The 24,403-nt window shown below is 38.3% G+C and overlaps 1 protein-coding gene across 1 annotated transcript in view; it reads left to right on the top strand.

The window, feature by feature from the left end:
- Positions 1-12,556: 12,556 nt before the first annotated feature.
- LOC137298931 (myc box-dependent-interacting protein 1-like) overlaps positions 12,557-24,403 on the top strand; it is a 64,191-nt gene continuing 52,344 nt past the window's right edge. The window contains exon 1 of the mRNA XM_067831315.1: positions 12,557-12,927. Within this exon, the coding sequence (XP_067687416.1) occupies positions 12,859-12,927 (69 nt within the window). The 5' untranslated portion in view covers positions 12,557-12,858. The remainder of the gene's footprint in view (positions 12,928-24,403) is intronic.

The raw sequence follows: 24,403 nt of genomic DNA, 5'->3' as shown, positions 1-24,403 counted from the left end.
CAGGACAAAAGAAAGTGACACTCATGTTTGAAACTATATCAAACAGGCAAACCGGGTTTGTGTTTTACATCCAAAGTTTTCGGTGTTCGGCCACCGCCATCAGGTCAGTAGGTTAAAAGTTTAATGTAGTAGTCAAATCCATTTTTCAAGAGTCAAGTTTCCTTTGATCTGAGGGCGATGGGGTAGCCTAGTGGCTTAAGCGTTCGCACATTAAGCCAAAGACCCGTGTTCGATTCCTCACATGCGCACAATGTCTGAAGCCAATTTCTGGTGCCCCCTGCTATGATATTGCTGGAATGCTGCGGCATAAAATCATACTTTTGCCCTGATGTTGCAAGTTGATCATAGGCATATATTGTACCCTAGTCAGTCGCTCGCAAATTGTTCTGACCTTGACGACACTTGGAGCAATATTTCTACTGTGAGCATGTAGATTATCCGAGGTGTGTCAAACATCGCGCGTTGGAGGCCATCGCCTAGATTCTCGAAGCTCTCTTAGCGCTAAGATAGTCACAAGTGTCATACATTTACATTAATTTACGACTATCTTAGTGCTAAGATAGTCGTAAGTGTCATACCTTAACATTATCATACGACAATCTTAGCGTTAAGATATCTTCGAAAATCTAAGTCCAGGACCATTAGCTTGGGGCAGCAGTTCCTAGCCGTTATCTACTTGTCCATTGTTCGACCTTAAGTGGATGTTGGTTTATGCCGCTTTTGGCAGTGGTTCCATTATATATGCACGTGTACAGTTTGTTCAATGCATGGTTATTTGCTGATAATTTGTTCAAAAGCGACACAGTTTTACTCATCCATTACATCGACAGGCGACATAAAATATTTACCCATGATGGGAATCAAACCCGTGCTTTCATCGAGACGATCTAACGAGTTGTCTACTTGGTTAGGTCACAACTCCAGCTCGACCGAGAGTAGTCTCCCTTCAGTATTGACCTATTGACGACTGGAATCTTAAACACATCTCGCCATCAGCAAACATCTGTCGCGACCAGGTATTGTGGTCTCCATTACAAGTAGCTGAACTACATGTTGCTTAAGTGAATCGATTAAGAGTGTTTCAGTGTTGGGCGATATTAACATTTGTGCACCTTGAAATGTATAGGTTACGCAAGTAAAGCAATGGGCTGGATACTACAGACGCGTGTCAATAATTGCAGTCGTAATGGTTCCGACTTAATGGTTGGTGTTGTGAGCCAAATGTCTGAAACCTGTTAGGGTGTGTATCAAAACGTCAGCAATAACAAGATGATTCCAAGTGTCAGCGCCAAAATGAGGAGGCAGATGGGCATATAGTTCTTACAATATTAACAGAGTGACAAACTTCAGTCCATTGTAAAAAGACTAACGACTTCACTGCCAAGCCTCAGTCCCAGAACATGAGGACTAACGGCTTGTATCATTGGTAAGCCACAGTCCCAGTACATGAAGTCTAACGGCTTGTATCACCTCTGGCAAGACATAGGTCCCATTTAAGAAGAGCAACGGCTTGTAACACTGGCAAGCCACAGTGCCAGTTGCCCTTGTATCACTGCAAGCCGCAGTCCCAGTACATGAAGACTAACGTCTTGTATCGCAGGCCAGCCACAGTCCAAGACCATGAAGACTAACGGCTTGTACCAATGGCAAGCCACAGGTCCAGTACAAGAAGACTAACAGCTTTAACAGAAGTTTAACGGCTTGTATTACCACTGGCAAGACACAGGTCCCATCTAAGAAGACTATCGGCTTGTATCACTCACTCTCTCAGATAACTGGAACCACTGCTGAGACGGGGTGTTTAAAGACAAACCTTTGGTCCATTCGTCAATACGTACATACTATATCTGAAGCAGACCATCGCAATATTCGATTGCACCTGTTTTTAAACATCGGCCAGTGAACTCGCCCAACAAACACCATAGACGGACATCAAAGGAAAACACCTCGAACAACTAGGTAGTAAAAGATGAAATCATCGCTTTACCTTTGATGCATTGAAAGGAGAAATTAACAAAAATGATTATGAAAATTATACAAGAGATTGAAATCGAAACATCAGTAACAATGTCCGGAACTTTCTCTCCAAGACCAAATGTTTATCACACGTTCATACCGGTCGTCTCGATTTGCCATCCACTGCCAAGGGATATCCGTTCACATAAACATACATAATGGCTTTTGAAATTAGCTTTTGAGCACGCTATCTTCAGATCCTGTACGATTACGTATTTGATCATGATCTCGGGATGACTGAAGCACCGGATCCACAAGAATGCCAAACGTTCGACAATGCGTTTATGGCCAGCTGTTTCCGTTATAATGTCCTAGTCTCTATGAACCCCGGATCGGAACTACAGCCTTACTGATATGCAGAATGGATCCTCATTTTAAGATGGACGATATATGAGTAAGTTAGTTTAGTTTTACGCCGTACTCAGCGATATTCCAGCTATATGGCGGCGGTCTGTAAATAATCGAGTCTGGACCAGACAGTCCACTGATCAAAAGCATGAGCATCGATCTGCGCAATTGGGAACCGATGACGTGTGTCAACCAAGTCAGCGGGCCTGACCACCCGATCCCGTTAGTAGCCTCTTGCGATATGCACAGTCGCCTTTATGGCAAGAATGGGTTGCTGAAGGCCTATTCTACCCCTGACGTTCAAGGGTCTGGACGATATATAATTATTGACCCCGAAGTGACCTCGCTGAGGGTAACATTGACATAGGTCAAAGATTTGAAATAGGTGTAGGTAAATAATCATTTATTATCAAGACGATGCTTTGAGGCACACAAATAAGTACATTACGCATGCATTCGCAGTATCAAACTATTTTATCTGTGAGTTACTGAAGCTAGGATGTAGTATTTCTTTCATGTTTCAAGAGGTCATGGCATTAAAAGACCAAGTGTCAACAGACAGGTCTTTTCTCCGTTAAACAGACCCTAGGTATTTTTATCAGATCCTTTATTCGTTTCATGAAATCTTTTTCCTTCCTATTAACATCGACCGCTTCCTAATATCAAAAGATAAGATTTCATATTTCACTTGATTATATCTATTATACACAGATCATATCTTGTTTTAATAGATCAGTTCTAGTCTCAACAAATCGTTTTCTGGTTTCAACGAAACATTTCCGGTTTCAAATATATTTCAATGATCGACCAACAACCGGTCAATATCGACTTGAAAACGCAAACTTTTATTGGCACTTTTTCTATACACCTCTTTCCTATCGGCGCACGTCGTTTCAGGGGAAGGCCCAATTACCTGCCATCCGTTAGATAAACAGATCCTAAAATGATCCGTGTGCAGGTATAGCTGAATCTATTGCTCGGGTCTGCTTCTCACAGCAACAGAACCAGTCTATTCTTTAAACCAGACTATACAAACATAGGGTACGGGATACTGAGTCTGCTTGAATAGACGCTATGCATGCATCTCAAATAAGAGAATCGGATTACACCCTATTGCTTATAATGAAACCAGACCGAAGTGTAAATCTCGAAGTATACAGGCCAAGCCTCCCCGCGATTGCTTTTTCACCAAAACGCGTCCAGTCTATCCCAACGGTTTCGCAGAATCATAAATAAACACGTTTTCTTTTTTATATGAATATTACTTAGGAAAGTGTAATGAGAGATTCGTTATCTGAGGTCGTTAGTCTGAAGACCGCTAAAAAGCAGTTTCCTGTTTGTGAGGGATTGAAACTATACCAGAAATCGATGTTGTTGGCGGACGTTGACTTTATCCTATAGATAGTTATATAACACCGTAAATCCCACAGCTGAGACCTAGTGTTTTCGCATGTATATGCATGTATATGACAGGGTTGATTTTCGTTACATTTGCATACAAGATATTTGCTAAATCAGCATGTAGAAACATTAACACATGTACCAGGTGTCTATTTTTTCTTTGTTTGGTTGGTTTTTGTTTCTTTTTTAATGTCGCACTCAGGAATACGCCAGCAATATGGCGGTCTATCAACACTCGAGTCCGCGCCAGACAATCCTCTGATTGACAAAACAGCATGAAAACCGATCTAAGCAATTGGGATGCGATGACACATGTCAACCATTTCAGCGAGTCTGACCACCTGATCCGGTCAGTCGCCTCTTACGACAAGCATGGGTTACTGAAGACCAATTCTAACCCGGATCGTCACAAGCTTCAAAGCTGTGTGTTTGAATTCAGTATTTTTTTCTGAGAACAAACACGCCCGCTGGTGGATGGTTAGGATTGTCCTACGGGGTAGGGCCCCACATGTCACTCTTCAGAGTTATCTCCCTCAGTCGTGTCAGGATTTGGTGGTCATGGTAACTCTCAGATTATGCCTGGATATAATCTTTGGCCAGTTAGAACCATGTCAGTGCTCACCAAATGGGTAAACTCTCATCACATCTCATCCATGCATGATTAAATATAACACCTGGAAGATACACCTTAATTTTAATCGAGGTGACATACATTTCCATTTTGCACGTTGATGAACAACGGGATTATTGTTAGTAGTTTTATTACGAACTGTTTTCGATGAAATTATGAACGCGTTAGCCTACAGAGTGGACAATAACTTCAAGCCGAAATACGCGTAAGTGATGGATTACGGAACGGAATGATAAAGCGCGGAGCTGGTTGAGAATGGTAAAAAGGAATGTAGAGGCTATAGTGTCGCATTCATAATACCACATAACTCTCCCTTCTTTTATTTCATTTATTTCAGTGAAATGTCTGGTCCAGACTCGATTATTTACAGGCCGCCGTTATATTAGTATATATACCCTTCTTTTTATATACTCTTTAAAAAAAAGCAAACCAAAAAAAAAAAAAAAAAAAAAACCAAAAAAAAACGAAAAAAAAAAAAAACGAAAAAGAAACGCACAGATCAAAATTTCAAAATCCATGCATATATCCCTATTTTTGTTCAGTGCGTGTATTGTTGTACATGTGCAATTGTAACACAAGGGGGCGTTCAGAATTTTAGTCGGGAATTCTTTGCTTTCCTCCCGCAACGCGTTGCAAATGATGATAGCGATGTTAATAGTCAGGGAAAATTCGTCCCATGCTCGACTGGGTTCAGATCAGGCGATGTCAGGCAAGGACACTGTCGTGAGACAACAGGCATTGTTGTGAGAGGCACCTAATACATGGCGTGTCAATATGCTCAATTGCCGACACTTCTCTCATACGATTTTTGATGGTTTGGTCAAAAATTCGTCGAAGACCAGCATATGTCCTGCAGTGGCCGTTGCTGTGGCAAAGCGGTGACGTTGGTAAAACACCCGGATGAATCCGTCCTGAGCAGGAGTGGTCACTCTTGGTCTTCCATATCTAGAACGATCTCTGTGTCGAACTGAAGTTGCTTAATCGATGCCATATTGAAAACAGGTGCTGTGGTAGACGTTGACTGGAACGCCGATGCTTCCAAACGTCTAATTTCGGTCAGCAGCACTCAATCTTGACATTTTTTATCTTCCTTGACATCGTACATTTCGTAATAGAATGATGAATCTGGTTTGGCATTTTTATAATCGATGTCTGTACTCATGTTTACGACACATTACACGTGCGTTACATTTTGGGAAACGTTTTTTGCATGCACTTTTCATGTACCGTTTTCCTTTTTTATGCCAAACGTTTACAAACACATTTTGGGATGCATTTGAGCGCAATACACAACAACCACGACATGATTAACGGGATTCAAACATAGGATTTGATCTTAATGACGATCGCTGTCAAAATGAACTGCCGAAAACGCCTTTGTGTTTCAGTTTTTGAAGAAAAAATGTGACTGTATGTCTTTGCAGCAGTAACAATGAGAAAGTCCGGAGAAAGTACACATTCACGAACACACGTTCCCTGTCAACAGAAAGTATTTGCTATATTGCATTGAAAAATAATACCCCCGTATACTTTTCCAGCTAAAGCTAGTAAAATAGCTCGATGCGCCAGGTCCACCTGAGCTCCTCCACCGCGTCTGATGTGGCTTGTTCAACCCATGTCACCTGTGATGACATTTTCAACCCTTTCCTACTGGGTACTACTAAAACTGTAAACATCATCAACCTCTCTTTATTTCGGCCTTCATCTCACCAAAGGCTGACTAGCTGTCATATTGCTGAAATGTTGAAACGGCATAAAACACATTTCACACAATAAAACACACAGTTTCCCCAAACCAGTTGCATGTTTCCTATTAATTCTTGCGTGAATTGTTACTGACCTACATTCAGGATTATGTTGTTTTTCAAAATGTTTATTTAATAAACTTGACAACCACAGCAAGTCTACAAAACATCTGGAAAGACTTCATCACAATAATTGTTGCTAGTCCCGTGTCTTTTCCACTAGCACGCACAAAATTTATTGATCGTGTACCAGGCGAAGTGCGCGTGTATATAATCATTGAATTAAGTGATGCCCGCACGCTTTCAACAAGAGGCATTACAGGGGGTTCTGAACCATATACACTCATTCTGGCAGCATTTCAAACGAAATCTGAAAACGAATTAGAAAGACGAGGAACTCAACAGTACGCAGCGAATAATGAAACTTGATTGAAATATTTTTCGACGTTTCATTGTTGATGGGAACTGACAGTATCAGAATGACGTGGTTGTGTCATACGAGCATGCCTTTCTTCAAGCTCCAGTTAAGGTCACGTTCCTATTTAGAGCCGACAGGTCACGAATGCAGCTGTTCTGGTGGCGGAGAGTACATGGATGAATGTGAGCTCTGGGCAGATTCGCGAGAGCTTCAAGAACCAGTCTTCCAGCACATGTTGTGTCTCCTCTGACTAAGAGTGAGTGAGTTTAGTTTTACGCCTCTTTTTGCAAAATTCCAGCAGCATCATGGCGTGGAGACGCCACGAATGGGCTTCACACATTGTACCCATGTGATGAATCGAACCCGGACTACGGCGTGACAAGCGAACGCTGTAACTACTTGGCTATCCCACCACTAATGACTGACTTTGTTCGCAACATGCCTCTGTTTTCAATCAGTGGTTAATGGGTACCCGGTAGAACCAGACCGTAAACTTGAGAGTGACTGACAGGCAGTTTGGATTGTTTATATCTCAGGCAGAATATTAACCTGATCTGTAGGCCAGTGCCACAATAATGTAGCAGAATGATAGGACCGTCGGTGAACAGAATCTGATGTTTAAATGAATATTAAATGAATATCATAGCCATACCATCATTACCATAACATCTATCGAGTGGACATCAGCTATCTTTGACAGCGAGCCATGGGCTCGAAACAAATATTCACTTTAAACAGGTGGACGACGAGGTAGCCTAGAGGTTAAATCGTTTGTTTGTCACATACGAGATATTGTGGGTTCGAGTCCGAGATTACGTCTAGTTATGTTTATCAGCTCTGAAACCCTCGTCTCGTTGATTTCATCAATGTGGCAGACATCTCAAAGACCAACATTATTCATGCTTTCCTTCAATACAAAACAATATAAAACTAAGGTCATGTTACTGGGGTTAATTAAGCTCGTCTTAGAGCTAAGAGCACTTTGTGTTACCCGGCCCTGGGTGTATGATTTCAATTGCGCGTTTGAGTGCGAACAAAGCTGTGTTATTCGATACTACAGTTACCAGTGAATGTGGATGTATTCATTGTAATAGTCATTTCACAAAGCAACGTTAATTAAGTTCAACTTAAAATCAGGTTAAATTAAGGTTTGCTTAAATCTGACATAGCTCTATCCGAACTGTGCTAAGCGCAGCCCTATGTCATAGTCCACAGAATCCACTTAATTACTGTTTAGGATTTAAATGCCTACGTCTAACACTTTTTGTAGGTGTGGGTGTTGTAAAATTTATATGATCGTCAAATGTAAGTAGCAATGCTGTCTTGAAATACTTAGCTCGAAAGTTGACCATGGGAGGGGTAGACGTCTGTGCGTGAGTGAGTATGATTCAATTCTTAACTTAACAATATTTCTGCAATACAACTTCGGGGAACACCAGAAATGGGCTTCACTCGTACTTACATACTCGGAATGTACTCATAACAATTCGAAAGGTTTTGTATTCCGTGCCTTAGAAAACATTCCAGAAGGGTGTGTTTCTAACTTGTATTTCCCCAATTTCAGGAAATCATCACTCATGGTCTGGCTCACAGGTCAGAGGTCGTAGTCCCATCATAAGTTTGGGTGACTGCAGTGACATAGTCTCACCTCTCATAGCAAGATAGTGAAAGCGTTCAATCGGTTAGAGAGTTCGATTCCCAATGTGTACTGTAGACAAAACCCATTTCTGTCCCGGTTGTTTGCATATTGTTAAAAACGGCATAATACCCAGCCCCCTTACAAACCAACAAAACCATTTAGACTTTTGAAACAAGCGAGTGAGTCAGTGAATTTAGTTTTACGCCGCACTCAGCAATATTCCAGCTAAAAAGTGTTAATAATCGAGTCTGGACCACACAATCCAGTGATCAACAACATAAGCTTTGTTCTACAAAACTGAGATACGATGACATGTGTGAACCAGATCAGTGAGTCTCCCGATCCCATTAGTCGCTTCTTCTGATTAACATGGGTTGAGTAATTCTAACCTGGATCTTCAAGGGTACTTTTGAAACAAGAGCAAGTACTTTTCGCCACCACTAACATAACGTACACTAGCAACAATGGGCGGTTGGGGTATACCCGGGTTCGATTCCCCACATGGGTACAATGTGAAAAGCCCATTTCCAGGATCCCAGGGCGTGATATTGCTGGAATACATGCATTGCTAAAACGGCGCAAAGCTAAACTCACTAGAAACAAAACGTCCCCTGCTGCAGGGTATAATACTTGAGGAAGAGAATATTGTTTTTACGGCGCACCCAACACTATTCTATCTGTATCCCGGTGATCCCTAAAACATTGAATCTGGACCAGATGAACAAGTGACTGATCATCTATCGGCACAGTGAAGGACCATATGCCCAACACTGAAATGACGTAACGCATAATGCCTCTCAAAAGTACTTGTACGACAGTTACTTACAATCCCTAATAACCCGGTCACTATAAATAACACTAAAGTTGCACAAAGGTTAAAGCGATGTTTAATTGAAACCACTCACCATAAAGACACACTAATATAAGCATGTCTTTTGCAATGGCAGGTAACATAAACATTATGATAATCACTTAAAACAAAGGTAACATTTCTGAGCAGTATCACAGCGACAATAAAACTCAGCCGAGCGTAACTACAGTAAACGGACACCATATATCGCTGAATATGTACATATTATGTGAGTAAACATTGTCTACATTCTTTAGCTTATACATATACGAGTCGTGACTCCTGGCTTGGCGTGTCGCCAAGTGTGGACCCAGCGTTAAATGGGTCGAGACTCCCACATACTCGTCACTGTTGAACGCAGTCTGTTTATTATCGCATCTTCCTTCAGTTGTAATGTCCGTTGTGGCACATTTGTCTTCTTAACCTCGGTTGCCCGTTCCTTACGTTGGATATGGGCAACGGATCTCGTAGAGCAGTGTTTTTCGTTATTGTGCCACCCATTTCTTCAGTGTTGCCCGTAAATTTATATAGACTTACGAAGGTCTTGCAGCGAGAGTGAGTGAGTTAGATTTAGCAATACTCCAGCAATATCACGACGGGGCACGTCAGAAATGGCCATCACATATTGTACCCATGTGGGGAATCGAACATGAGAATTTGGTCGTGTCGAGTAAACGCTCTAACCACAAGGCTACCCCGCCACTCTGGCGTCGATCAGAAGACCGTATACTACATGTAATAATATATTTATATATCATCATTTGAAAGATGCATGATATAAAAATAATAAGTAGGCAGCATATACACATGGAAATACGCTTCCAGCTGCATGCCTTTATTAAATTGTGTATGAAAGTATACTGTAAGTAAGCTCAATGAAGGCATCTTTCAACAGAGCCATACAAAGGCAAATACAAATATGTATCAAAGGCATCCCTTACATTGATCAGCTTGTCATCTATGAATGAACATTTTGTATTAAAAAATGTATAGAACGAAATCATGAGTTCAAATCATTTTAAGCCGCACAATCATTCTTACAGCTAATAACACCGGCCATTGCAGAGATTATTACTGAATACAAGTCGAAGATCTAGGACAGGACTAGTTGTGCCTGAAAGTTACTAGCCCACAGAATAATTATTCACTAGCCAAAATGTAGAATGAATGTAGAACTAAGCAACAGATCACAAAAAGACGAGCATAAGACATTGCCAGCATGACATGTGTGTCATCATTAAGCTGCCAATGTAATGAACATGTTTATGATGCCATATTCTTTTATGATTTAAAATTGAATTGTGACAGGTCTAAAAGAGTGATATATTTACAAAATGACCCCACGACAATTCGGGCCAGTGTCCGTGGTGATTTACTGGCCCGAATGAATTTTTACTAGCGGGCCAGTGGTTCTTTCGCATAATGTAACCAATGAAACATGGCAAGAAGTACTGGTCACGGTTATTCAAATTACAATATAATTTACGGTATTCATACTTAAAGCCTGCGAATTATCATGCATAAAAATACCCACACACGTTGAGGCCGACCATGCCTGTAATGCTAAAACTATCATGATAACGCTGCAGCTATTGTCGGAGTAATCAATATAGCCAGGGAAATGTGATTAAGCAGCAATCGAGTAGAGAGTAGGTGATGACATTAATAGCACCAACGCTGCTAGGTACAATATTTTCAGGTGATAGGACTTGGATATCTCCCCTGTGTTTCGTATCTTGTAAATTAGTAATACGATATGTCCATGTTCATTGCTTGAATATTAAGAACGTGTGCCTCCGGAAATTGTCATTGGTAATAAACATGTGCCGTAGTGTATCACAGAATAGGATGGACGCCGATGACGCAAGCTGCCATATGGGCAGCGGTGTAGGTTGTAATTGAGGGTCCATTATGGAACCTTATATGCGGACACAATATTGGCGAATTCTTGATGTATAGGAACGTTAAAGGGGCCCTTCGAGCGCTAATATACGCCTACGTGCTTGCATGTTGTATCTCTTTACCTTGGGAACATTTTACGTTTAGCGGGTGTTGCTGGAAAATGCTTTTGTTATGTACTGTTGTTCAAAAGAAAGTATACTCAAGTTCGATCGATAATGGCAACAAATAACATACACAAAAATATTTTTGTCGATGGTTGTGTATTTCTAACGGATATCAATGTCATGTTTGGGTCTTAGGGTTGTTGTGGATGTTAACATCTAAAAATGTTTTGTCATGTACTATTGAAGTACATGCTTTCGCTTGTCCGTCAGTTGGTCTAGCAAACGTACTTATTCTTCGTACGTTTTTGTCTTGGAAATGAAAAAGATAAAAGTTCAAAAAAGAATTAGTAATTTTTCGCAGTTACGGAGTTTGTAGGTTAAATATCCGCGTGTTTGGGGACAAGCGGACCCGTGAAGGTCCGCGGTAGAACAGGCCTTCAGCAACCCATGCTGGCCATAAAAGGCGACTATGCTGGTCGTAAGAGGCGACTAACGGGATCGTTTGGTCAGGCCCGCTGACTTGGCTGGCACATGTCATCGGTTCCCTGGTGTGCAGATCGATGCTCATGTTGTTAATCAGTGGATTGTCTGGTCCAGACTCGATTATTTACAGACCGCCACCATATAGCTGGAATATTGCTGAGTGCGGCGTAAAACTCAACTTACTCACTCATTCGGGACAAGCGGGTTATCAGATAAACTTCATAAACCCTTCAAGCAAGTATGTAATAATAATGATTTCAGCCTACAGCATAAGGGATTTATTACTGACATCATTTCATGGTGATTTACAGACGTCACTGTTGACGTGATGCGCAATGACGTCATAATATATGATGACGTCAAAGTGACGTTGTTGACATGTGAACACTATAAATTATACTGCTTTCGAGACGGTTTTCCAAAAATGCTAGAACATTTGCTGAAATATTGCAAAAAAGTGGCGCAAAATTAAACTAACAGCCTTGTCCAAGAAGACAGCGATATTCTAGCTCGAGAAGAATTCTATGGTTCAGGCAAATCCGTGCCTGAAAATTCAAGCAACGACCCGCTGATGCAAAATAAGTTGTTTCCATTGCGTGAAAATTCTTTACCTGGATAAAAAAAGATTATACATTGTTTGGTTCAAGTTTATTCTATTTTTAATAACTAGCATTTTTCACGTCATTATTTTCCATAGTATCAGTCGACTTGTTTTCAGATACAGCCATCCCCTTAAACTGTCTTCGGCAATCTATGTGGGTCATAAAAGACAATCAGTGGTAATAATGCTCATTATATCAACAACTGGATTGTCCCTTTCCATAAAGCTACATGCACCTTAACACGTCGTAGTACTAAGAACACTTCGTGCAAGTGATGAAATGCATGGACTCGATGAAGTGCAAGGTTAAACGGCGAACATAAAATAAACACACAAATAATTCATATAAAATATACAAGGGTTGGAACATGGTATCATAAACACTTTCCGATATGATTTACAGGATATTAGGTATACGCGTCACATCCATGACAAGGTGACGAAAGAGCTACAAATATATATCCTATTGTCTCTCCGTGTCACCGAATAATTTAGATGACAAGACGGTATGCTTGACAAGCGCATCAATGAAATGTACATATGAGAAGTCATACGTGTAAAAGGTGAGGTCCAATGACAAGCCATGACATATACGTACCCTTTGGCATGTGTGGATTGTGATAGCGATTACCTTGGTCTCATCCTCAAACGCAATTTGACAGCATCTCGATTTTCAGCCAATGAGAAGCCACGACACAAGTGTCAGAGTCAATAAGCAACATGGCTGAAAACAGTAAAGGCGGAATACTAGCCAAGGCACAAAAACGACTTACTAGAACTAAAACAAAGGTAAGATTTTAACTTTCAGAATGCATAACCGATGTAGACTGTTTAGATGAGTAAGTATGACGAGTTTCATGTTTAGAAACTGGTTCGATTTTTGTGCAAATTCAACATGAATTTGACAGGTGGCGAACGAAAGTTCCCAACTTTGCAGCGGGACCGCGCTGAACATTCGTAAACAAACGAACCATGTGGCGTTTGAGAAAGCTGTTGTAGGTTTTATAGTTTTGACTCTCCATTTAGTGTATGCTATCCCAAGTTTATCGTGTTTGATCGTAGTCGCATCAGTCGATAATGGGGACGGGTGGGAATTTTCGCTTGAGAAAGCAGGACAGTTTGGAGACGGGTCATTTACTCGGAAAGGGGCGTGTCTTAGCGCAGCGTGGTCAACTTGAAGTGACTGGTGAGAGCCCGTCAAACTGCCATTGGGATTATCTTATGGCGCTTTCATCTTTCCTCTCGTTTTGTTTTCTTTTCTTTCCAGGATAGTTGTGGATTTAGTGCAGTGAATGGTTGAGTGCACAAACTTTACAATAAGATAACTGAACTTTACTTGTTATATGATTTAGGCACACAGTAAGTCAAGTTGTAATGGTTAAGTTGCGCTCAGAACAACTGTCACCAGAGAATGGTCATTGTGCTTGCAGACCTTTCAACTTTGTCTCAGTTTATTAATATTTCAATGCTCATTTCCGTTCATTCGTTATAAGGTGATGTAACTTACTTGTATTATGCTGGATAATTTATCTTTGAACAAATGGATAAGAAGCCAGACAGATAATTTCCATTAGTTATTAAAAGAAATAAAAGAAAGTTTTTGTTGTATGATGTTACTCAAATTAGAATAAGTAAAGATTTTAAATCAAATTATTTCATAAAAACAGTGCAATATGAAATTTTCATAATTTTCAGTCTTTTTGTAATAATTGATTCTTTAAAAGTGTTTTAATATGTTTTAACTATTGTGATCTTTTAAGATTTTAAAACATCATAGTTAGAAGTAATTTTCATCCAGAATAATGGAGACATCGTTCTTTGATAAACCAGCACATTCATGGATAGCTATAGTTTATTTTCAGTATAATATCCATAACTCTAATGGAAATAGATAAATGCAAGTTTTTAAAACTTATGCTCACAGGAATTATTCTGTTTCCTTTAGATGAATGTATTTATATATTTTAGATCAGTTTTGATTTCTGTTGTGTCATACTGATTGTTATGAAGAAGGAAGTGACAATCCTGTCAGTATCATTTCCTTGTCTTTCTGTCATGTCAGTATTTCATTAACTCATTTCATCCTGTTTAAAATTTTATATTAAAGGAACACTGAAAGGCACAACTATTTTGATGCTGCCTGCTACCTGTCCATCACATGTTCAGCTAAACATTCTTTTTAACAACGTTGATTGGACAGGAAGAGAAAACTGTTAGTTACCAGTGTGAATAATAATGTGAGTAAAATGGCTTAAAAGTTATCTTTAACCCTGGGTACTGTTGTACAATTTACTGCTACAAAGCTAGTGTCTGTTAAGATATGGGAGTTACATTCACCTGAGCGCTAAGACCGCTTTGTACAATGACAGTTGGGGTAACTTTGTATTAAGTGCCAAGTCTCTGGGAAGGCCTGGGTTTGAATCCCATTGAGGTAGTGTTAGTGAAGCCTATTTCTGTTCTCCCTTTTCTTTGATATTTGATTTGTCCACATTAATTTAGGTGCCAGTCTACAGAGCTTTGTCTTCACAGGCTTAGTGGCCAATATGCAGGATATATCTATATCAAAATATCAGTAAAAGTTTCCTGGTTGAAATTTTCAAGTTCATGTTCTGATAAAAAGTAATGTTGTAAAGTCCCTTGTATTTTATTGATGACAGAATCAATTATGAAGAGCATTTAAGGCTTGATTGTAAATTACTGATTGAGTACCATGTTAAAGTACAGAGTATTCTGAATCATATTTTTTAATAAAATCCCCAAATAGAAATTTTCCAATTTCTTGTCAAAGGACTAAATCCAAGATAAAACTGTATGACCTATTTAACATCTTCCCTTAAAAATTCCCAGATAATTTTGATTAATTATGTGAGTGAGCATGTTTAATTTTTCCTGAGACAGTTTCCTGACTAGCAATGTTGCTGAGTAGCATTGCTTGTGGGTAACCTTGTACTTGAGCTGCATCTAATGACTCAAATACTATTCATGTCACTGTTAATTTAGAGGTAAAAGTTGAAATGCTTTACATGCATGTGCACGGATAGTGATGAAATGTAAAAGAGAACCTACGGAAACTTGCTACAACATATCTGAAAACTAAAACTCCATACGATTGAAACAGATCAATATCCGAGACTCAAGAGGCCTTGGTACTAATAGGTCCGATGGTGATAAAGATATTGATTAAACTATATGAGCTGTTGGTTTACTATATAAGAAATTAAGGGGTCCATAGGTTGTGGAGTTTTGGTGTCAAATTTGACTCGACAGACCCCCTTAAAGTTTAAGACTTCATGCTTGGCTTGGTGATAGAAATTTTGTGGGTGATACTGTTTGTATTATAAGCTCATATGAGGAAGCATTTTCTGTGATGGTGTTTTGAAAAACAAAAATATTTTTCAACCAATACTACGTACAGTTAACTTAACTGTATGCTGAACACTTCATGATCTAAGTTAACATTACTGCAAGTTGACCATCTCATGCGTACAGTAAACATTGCTGTTTGAAGTTCATTTCATGTGCACAGCTAATACATCTGTATGGAGATCATTTGATGTGTGCGGGTAACCCAGCTGTATGAAGATCATTTCATCGGGTACAGTTTACATTGCTGCATGAGGATAATTTCTTTTCATGTGTGTGGTAAGCCTAACTGTATGAAGATCATTTCAGGTGTACAGTTAACAACTCTATGAAGATCATTAATAACTCTATGAAGATCTTTTCATGGGGTACAGTTTACATTGCTGCATGAGGATAATTGCTTTTGATGTGTGGTAAGCCCAACTGTACGAAGATCATTTCATGTGTACAGTTAACAACTCTATGAAGATCATTTCATGTGTACAGTTAACAACAGATAACAACTTGTGATGGGTATTATGCAAAATGAAGATCATTTCATGGTGTACAGTTAACACAACGGTATGTCAAACAGTTCATGTGTTCAGTTTGTTGCTTCACTGAGTAGGGAATGAACCTGAATATGTCCCACACCTGTGCATCAATAGTGCATTGTGGGTAGTTCCAACTCGGCAACAGGTGTGCTTCTGTGTCACTGACATAATTCTCCATGATGAGGAATTATCGATTTGTTGGCTAATTAGCAAAACTGCAGGCATTTTGTTTCTTGTGAATCTTGCTCAGTCCTTCCTTCTGTTTTTATGAAATTTTACAAATGCATATTAAAAGGTATCCATATTTATTTAAGTGGACTTGCATGTTCTTTTTCCCCAAACCATTGAAGCTCCATCTTGTATTATTCTTTTTGTCTATAAGCTCTGAAACTAATGGTAAATGTAATAATATTGAATATATTAAAAATGATGTAAAGGGTCATGTTCAGGCTAGTAGTCAGGTGTTTGGGCAAAGTTGATTATCTTTCATTTTACATTGAGTGGACCCTTCCCATGATCCATGATTGGTGTCTAAACATGTACTATCATATGATATTAAATTCTTGCACTTATGAAGTTCTTTTGAGAAGTGAAGTGTAGCTCACCTGTATCACTTGGAATCACTACTAATCCTCACTGCCCAGTAAATTAAACAAGATCTAGGTTTATTGTGAATTACTTTGAACATTTTTGAAAAGTGCATTTTAAGTTTTTAACCCTTTTCAATTGATTGAGAAGTAGTTTAAATGAACATGAATCAATAATCCAAATGCATGTATTTTATTTAGCATCGATGAACCTGTAACCCAGAGATATAATATCCTTGGTGTTGATCAATAATGTCAATATCATGTACATTTATCTGTCACAGTGGATTGTTGGTTTAACTGCTGCATGTATATTACATGTCAGTTTCATGACCTAGTGTATACATAGATGTATACCCCAGGGCATTGACAGTCTTGTTCTGTCAATGAGACTGACAACTGGCAACAAGAATATTTGCTTATATGTACTTCGTCACAAGCACTTGATAATTTCCTCAGTGTAAACACTTGAGTCATCTGTGGTTGAGATACAGGATAGATAACATTGTCATGTTATTTCATTTGCCTTTGGAAAATATTTGTTTTTAATTGGTCAGTTGGAAGATGTAAATCGCCAGAACGAATTCTGATTGAAACTGTCCGCAAAAACCTGTCTTTCTCAATATTATTGTGGATTTTGAATTATCTTCATTGGTCATGAAAGGTTATAGTAACACTACTGCATGAAATATGTTTATTAATAGCGGTTGATAGGAAAACATGACGAAGAGGATACATCTCTGACAATGACCCACACGGGAATGATATATGAACCCCATTTCTAGTGGTCCCTGCTATGATATCGCTGGAATATTGCTGAAAGTGGCATGAAACCCAACTCACTCACTCATACTGTAGACAGTTATGATTTTTACTGAGGACAATTATGACACCCCTGCTCTAGACAATTATGATTTTTACTGAGGAGAATTATGACACCCCTGCTGTAGACAATTATTATTTTTGCTGAGGACAATTATGACTCTCCTACTTTAAACAATTATGACTGTTACAGAGGGCAATTACGATGCTCCTTCTGAAGACAATTTTAACTTTTACTGAGAACAATAATTATTATGATACTCCTACTAAAGACATTTACTGTCTCATAATGGTTTTCCATAGTATTAAGAAATTGACAACTACGAATATGATCGCTGATATTGTCATGTCATATAAACATAACCTAGAGTTAGGAGACATACTTTTGTATCATTTAGTGTCAATAAATCACTTTTGTCATTCTGAAGTTCATTGTTGTCCGTATCGGTCAACAGGTGGCAATTGTGCACAAACTCTGGTGATGTCATATGTTTCCGTGGTATTCCTTACAGGTCAAGTTATGGGTGCACAGCACATGTCACAATCTCACACATTATGAACAGCCATTCCAGAAGTGTCAATGTTGGTTTACAGTAATAACGAAGTTGATAAATTGGAAAACAGTCAATGATTTTAGAATGGTCACATTTCTTTTTCATAAATTTTCAGTTCACAAAATATGTAGAGTTGATCAACGGAATATGTGAAAAGGAGCATGAAAAAAACAATTTAACAGATGATCCTATCATGCTTTCATAGTTTAAAAAATTTTTTTTTTTTTTTTTTTAGCAGGGATTCCACTTTAGGTCACGCAATTATTTTTATTGACTACATCAGCTAGCAGACAAGCGATGTGTGGAAAACTTTGAAGCTGAGTAATTTTATGGAAAATGTTTGAAAAGATCACACAAAAAGTGGCATTACGTGCTCAACTTAAAGTTGCATTAGTTGTTGTTAGTGGATGATTGTACATAAGCAAATTGATGAAAGTCTGAACATATTTTGCTCACAGCCGTGATGATAAACTGATGAACATAAACAATTGATAGTTGGCGCAATTTGGTGAGTGGCTCATCAGAAATTATGTTATTGGAAAATACCATGGAAATGTAAGTACCACAGAGTCATATGTCGGCATGGTATGATTTTTGGCTGAGGAGAATTATGAAACTCCTGTTGTAGACAATTATGCTTTTTACTGTGGACATGTGGAACTCAACTTGAAACAATTTTGGTTTTTACAGAGGACAATTATGACACTCTTACTGTAGACAGTTATGACTCTTTCTGAGGACAATTATCATTGCTACTGAGGTCAAATATAACTCCCTCTTTGCAGGCACTTATGATTCACTTTCCCACTGTGGACAATTATGACTCACTGAGGGTAATTATTATCAGACTGTTGCTGAGGACAATTACACCTGTACTATTGTGAGTAATTATCACTCTTAATGCAGATGGTAATGGCGGGGAAGTCTAGTGGTTGACATGGTTTCTGGTCACCCCACTTTGTTATTATGCATGAAATATTACAAAATGTGACGATTATAACTTACACTGCGGACAATTCTGATTCTACAGCTGTGGATGATTATAATTCGTACAGCAACCAGTTATGACTCTAATTGTGGAAAATTATGACTTTAAGACAATTATGACTCTCCAACATGAGATAGTGTCATGCTTTCATGTTTATGATCCTTAGTGTTTACTTCCATGTTAGATTTAGCACTCTTGTATATTTCTCAAGGGCTACATTTGTGCGATATCTTTAAGGGGGTAGTATGTCAAAATGATACACCAGTGAATGACGTTTCTCTTATTGCATGAATGAAAACTGTGCTAACAAAGAACCCTTTGGATAAGACCCTGGTAATAAATCCATGCCCTTTAATATGACAATATGACGGGTGAGATTACACTTGTGTGGACATTGTAGCCATTTTGTAATCTGAGATGATGAATATATAAATATTTGATATCCTTGATGTATATATTTAAACTGTATCTGTTCTCTTTATGCAACCTTTGTTTGTTAAACATGACTATGAAGTTTAACTGATGGATTGAGCAAAATCACATTGAGGATATATTTCAATTTAATAAATTTTTAAATAACGGTAACTTCTTTATATCATGTTTTCTTCTTTCAACTTGTGTCTTAATACTACAGTCAGCAATATTCTAGGACAGCAGTTATTAACAGAGAATGTTAATAATTACATTTATCATTAATCATTACATTTCAGTAACCTGTCTCGATTGTATTATCAGTGTTGTCAGTACGGATGCCATGATACATCTATACATTGTTGCATTGATACTTTTTCTAAGATGATGCAATTATCGATTCTGTATCGATATTTAGTTTTGAAAGTATTGGATTAAATACATATATGTGTCATTTACATTTTGGAATAGTATGAAGTGTTTTTATGTTATTGGAGTTATAAATGCTTATTTTTCATGCTTAAAGATGAGAATTGGAACTTTTTAATTTCAGAAAATAAAAAATGTTCTTTTCAATTTCATGGACAATTATAACTTACGAAATATTAGTATTCAAAAAGTAACTAAATTATGCAACATGAATGATGATGCTATTTAGTCATTGTGAAGCATGTTGAATTGTGACATGGTTATTGTGATACTTTTTGATTTATGAAACTATTTATCATGACATCTCTAATTGTCAGTGGTAAATATGTGTTAAATTTTATGGTTGTCACAAAGGGAACTCCAGAAAATATCATTTTCAAGAATAATAAGCATTACCAAATTCAGAGCAGCTGGAGTACAGTTGCTTTTGTGCCACACTCTGCAATATTCCAGCTACATGACAACTGTCTGTAAAAAGCGTCAAGCCCCGACTAGACAATCCAGTGATTAAAATCATGAGCATCAATCAATAGCATCAATGTTGCCTCCTAAGACAAGCAGGGCAGTGGGGTAGCCTAGTGGTTAAAGTGTTGGCTCATCATGACGGAAGTCCAGGTTTGATTCCCGACATGGGTACAATGTGTGAAGCCTGGTTGTTTCATCCCCTGCAATGATATTGCTGGAATATTGCGAAAAAATATGGCGTAAAACCATACTCACTCACAATAGATAAGCATGGCTTGCTGAAGGCCACTTTTTACCTGGATTTTCTCCAGTTCATTTTAAATACTGAGCAATGCAGCTAAAGACTATAAAGTTCAAGAATGATCAGCTTTCCCATGCTAGAACATGGGGACTGTGAACAGCTGGGCAATTTCAATGAAAATACTCATAAAAATTCTGCTGGCTTAATGAAATGCCTCATAGAGCCCCAGACATTGATATTTCAGTTACTGAATTAGTTATTGCCTAGAGGTTTCAGTCAATTGTGAGTCACATGGCTGCTAGAACTTCTTCTAATTTCATTTGGAGGCTCTATAATTACTTGACACTGTGACAAATAACTTCATAAGTCTTCATGAAATTCTCTTTAGTCCAGATCCTGTGAAGATCCGGGTTAAATTTGATTTTCAGTAGCCAATGCTTGTTGTGAGAGATAACAAACGTGATGAGGTGGTCATACTTGCTGACTTGAATCACTCATGTCATTTGCATAGATTGATGGTCATGCTTTTGATCATTGGATTGTCTACATTAGATTACTGACAGCTTGAATATTGCCAAGACCAAACCCACTCACTCACTCACTCACTCACTGTTTTAGGTTCGCGTTCCAGTATTTGCCCTACCATTGTACTATAATCTAGTTTTTTTGCATTGCTGTCTCTGAAATACAAGTCACTACCATTTGTGAAGGTTTGTGTCATACTGAGAATGAACCTGTGAGGATAACGTTTCGTGATAATTTCTGGCTGAAAACATCAACTATCACCAAGATCCATGGCTGCACGCTGATACAGGAGAAACATAACTCTTTTCTGGTTGGAGGTCATTGATAAAGTTAATTTCATGTTTAAGTATACATACAAAATGTGAGTGAATAGTTTTTGAATGCCAGTTTAGATGAATACACAAAGAATGGAAACTATTAAGAGGAACAGAATGTTCTTGTTTGAGTGAGTTGAGTTTTATACCCCTTCTAGTGTCTGAATTAAGCAATATCAGAAAGAAGGACATCAGTAATGTGCATCATACATAGTACCTTAATGAGAATCGAACTCGGGTCTGTGGCGTGACAAGCCAACGCTTTAACCACTAGACTACCCTACTGCATCCTTAATAAGCTGAAAACTGTACAATAAATATACTTTCAGAAATGAAAATATACATAAAGTTCTAGTCGTGTCAGAATAGATAGGCACATGAGGCTAATGAGTAAAGTTTACATTTGGACTCTTTGTTTACATTTGGACTCTTTGTTTACATTTGGACTCTTTGTTTACATTTGGACTCTTTGTTTACATTTGTTTCTTTGACTTAAGGACGTAATCAACAAGCACCTGAACGTTAGATTAAAGCAAGGCTCTAGTTTACATTCTTGAAGTTTCCTGTTCTGTAAACATTCATCACTGTTGCTATTTTCAAAGCCATGTTTAGTGGTTTTTTTAATTTCTTTAACAGAATTTAAAGGTCTGTCTGTGATGTGGTTGAGAAATACTCTGTAAACAACTTAACATTCCAGCATAATGCTGTCACCTTATGAAAATCCTCGATGGTGTGTATTTTTCAAACGGTTCAAACAGCTGTTGTCAATCATCAGAGTCAACAACTGTCCGCTGTTACGCAGGTTGAACAACCCCTTCCCATCATGTCATCAGAATAGGTGCACTTACAATTTCATTTATAATGGGCAGAATCGCTCATGAAATTTCCATCTAAATTGCTATTTCATGCTATTCTGCCCTTTAAGTACTTTCTTAAGAGATTATGAACAGTTCGGTATTGACACACTTACGCTTCGTAATGTCGCTTCAAACATAGACATAATTTTTGTTTTCACATTACTTGTTGATCCACTTCAATACAATCTGTTTTAAAACAGTTTTGAAGTATCATAGAAATTTTGATGTATTCTTGCTTTGGAGAATCCCTACGGAGGACAGAGGATCAATGGATTCGGTGCATCATGTAGCATGGTTTATTTTGGTTGTCTCTGCATGGGCGATAATCTGGCGAATATCTCAGCTGTTACTCATTTCAATTAGGAAATGGACGCGTGTGTATCTCAAACAATTCTCTCAGCAATACCATGTAATTAGCGTGCAGACTCTTACATAGGGGGTCAGTTTACGCTGCCCTTGACTGCCGCCTCTCTTGTGGCTCTGTTGGGGTCATTATCTGCAGGTTCTTCTAGAATTTCAAGACTTTTTATGACAGAGTTGCATTATGTGATTGCAATATTGTAAGTGTGGAACTTTTGTTGTACTTGTGAGGTTTTGGATGTGACAGATTTCAATGTAATATTGATGTTTTATGACATTGACAGATTGATTTCCTATGTTGAAACATCTTTTGCATATATTTTATTCTAATGAAAATAATTGAAATACACTGTGCCATTTTAAAAGTGGTCAATTGTAAAACATGTTTCACATACATGGTTGTGCTGAAAATGAAACTTAACTAATGAAAATAAAATATGAAATATTTTTGCATTCAGATATTTTTTGTTGTTTCAGTTATTCAGGTCAGAGAAACAGTAAATATACTGATTTGTCCTGAATAAATTGGTAGAAAACAAGAAGTAGGAAATATATGTAGTTGCAAAATATTATCCTTGTTTTGTGAGTATACAGATTTCATTTTTTCGTTTAAAAAAGCCTGGAAGCTTAAACTTTTGTGGCATTTTAAACTTTTGACCAAACATTTATGGTTATGACGTGGTCATTTTAACTCTGTCATGCTTAATTTTGAATTTGGTAATAATGTTTACACATTCTGTGTATGTAGGCATGTCAGCCACTGAAAACAGTTCCATGGAGGCTAATGCAGGTCTTACCTTTACTTTTTGTTGATATTCATACAGTTTGTACATAATATTAATGCCTGATTTTAAAATATCAAGTCACTCTATCAATTCCAGTCTCCTGACACCCTATCCCAACCTTTCCCCCCTGTCTTATCTTTTTTACCATCTTTCTCTTCAAATGCATCTCTTCCCATGCTTGCCATATAAGGCGGCTATGCTTGTCGTAGGAGGTGACTAATGGGATTGGCTCATGTTGTTGGTCACTGGATTGTCTGGTCCAGACTCGATTATTTAAAGACCGCCGCCATATAGCTGGAATATTGCTGGGTGCGACATAAAAAAAACCTCACTCACTCACTACTTAGGGTGAATGGGTAGCCTAGACAAGTTTACTGAAGACCCGGGTTCTATTCTGCTTATGGGTACAATGAGTGAAGTGTCAAGTGTCCCCTGCTATGATATTGCTAGGGTATTGCTAAAAGTGGCATAAAACTTCACTCATTCACTCACTCACTCACTCACTCACTCACCCATCTTTGCTTTGAAGGGTTTGTTATTCCTTATATACATCTTGTAACATTAAAATATATGATTTAGAAAAGTACAAGTCACTCCATGAAGAGTCCAGTATCCTCATACCCTACCCTACCCTACCCACTCCCAACCCACCTATCTGTTTCACTGTCTCTCCCCTCACCCCTTTTTCTGTCCCCTCTCCCCCAGCACCATTAAAGACTGTACATATGTAAATACTGATCTGAATTCTATGACTGTGTATTGACATACATATGTCTGTATATCTAATGTGAGGCTGACCTACATAGAAAATGTGAGTCATGGGACATTAACATAGCAGTCATAATGAACTTGCTTGGGTTCAAATTATCAATTAACCATTTGACTTTCAGAGGTCATTGTCATGTAGGACTGTGTTAGCGTGGAGTGAGGATAATCTGATAATGAAGTGTTTCAAGGAACGGCATATTATGAATGTTTGTTGTGCTTACTCAACATTTCTTTATCCTTTATAACCGGTTTATAACACAAAA

This window comes from Haliotis asinina, chromosome 10, assembly GCF_037392515.1.
Source record: "Haliotis asinina isolate JCU_RB_2024 chromosome 10, JCU_Hal_asi_v2, whole genome shotgun sequence".
NCBI classification, from domain to species: Eukaryota; Metazoa; Mollusca; class Gastropoda; order Lepetellida; family Haliotidae; genus Haliotis; species Haliotis asinina.
Note: the sequence above shows the minus strand (reverse complement) of the source record. Positions and strands in the feature narration are given on the sequence as shown.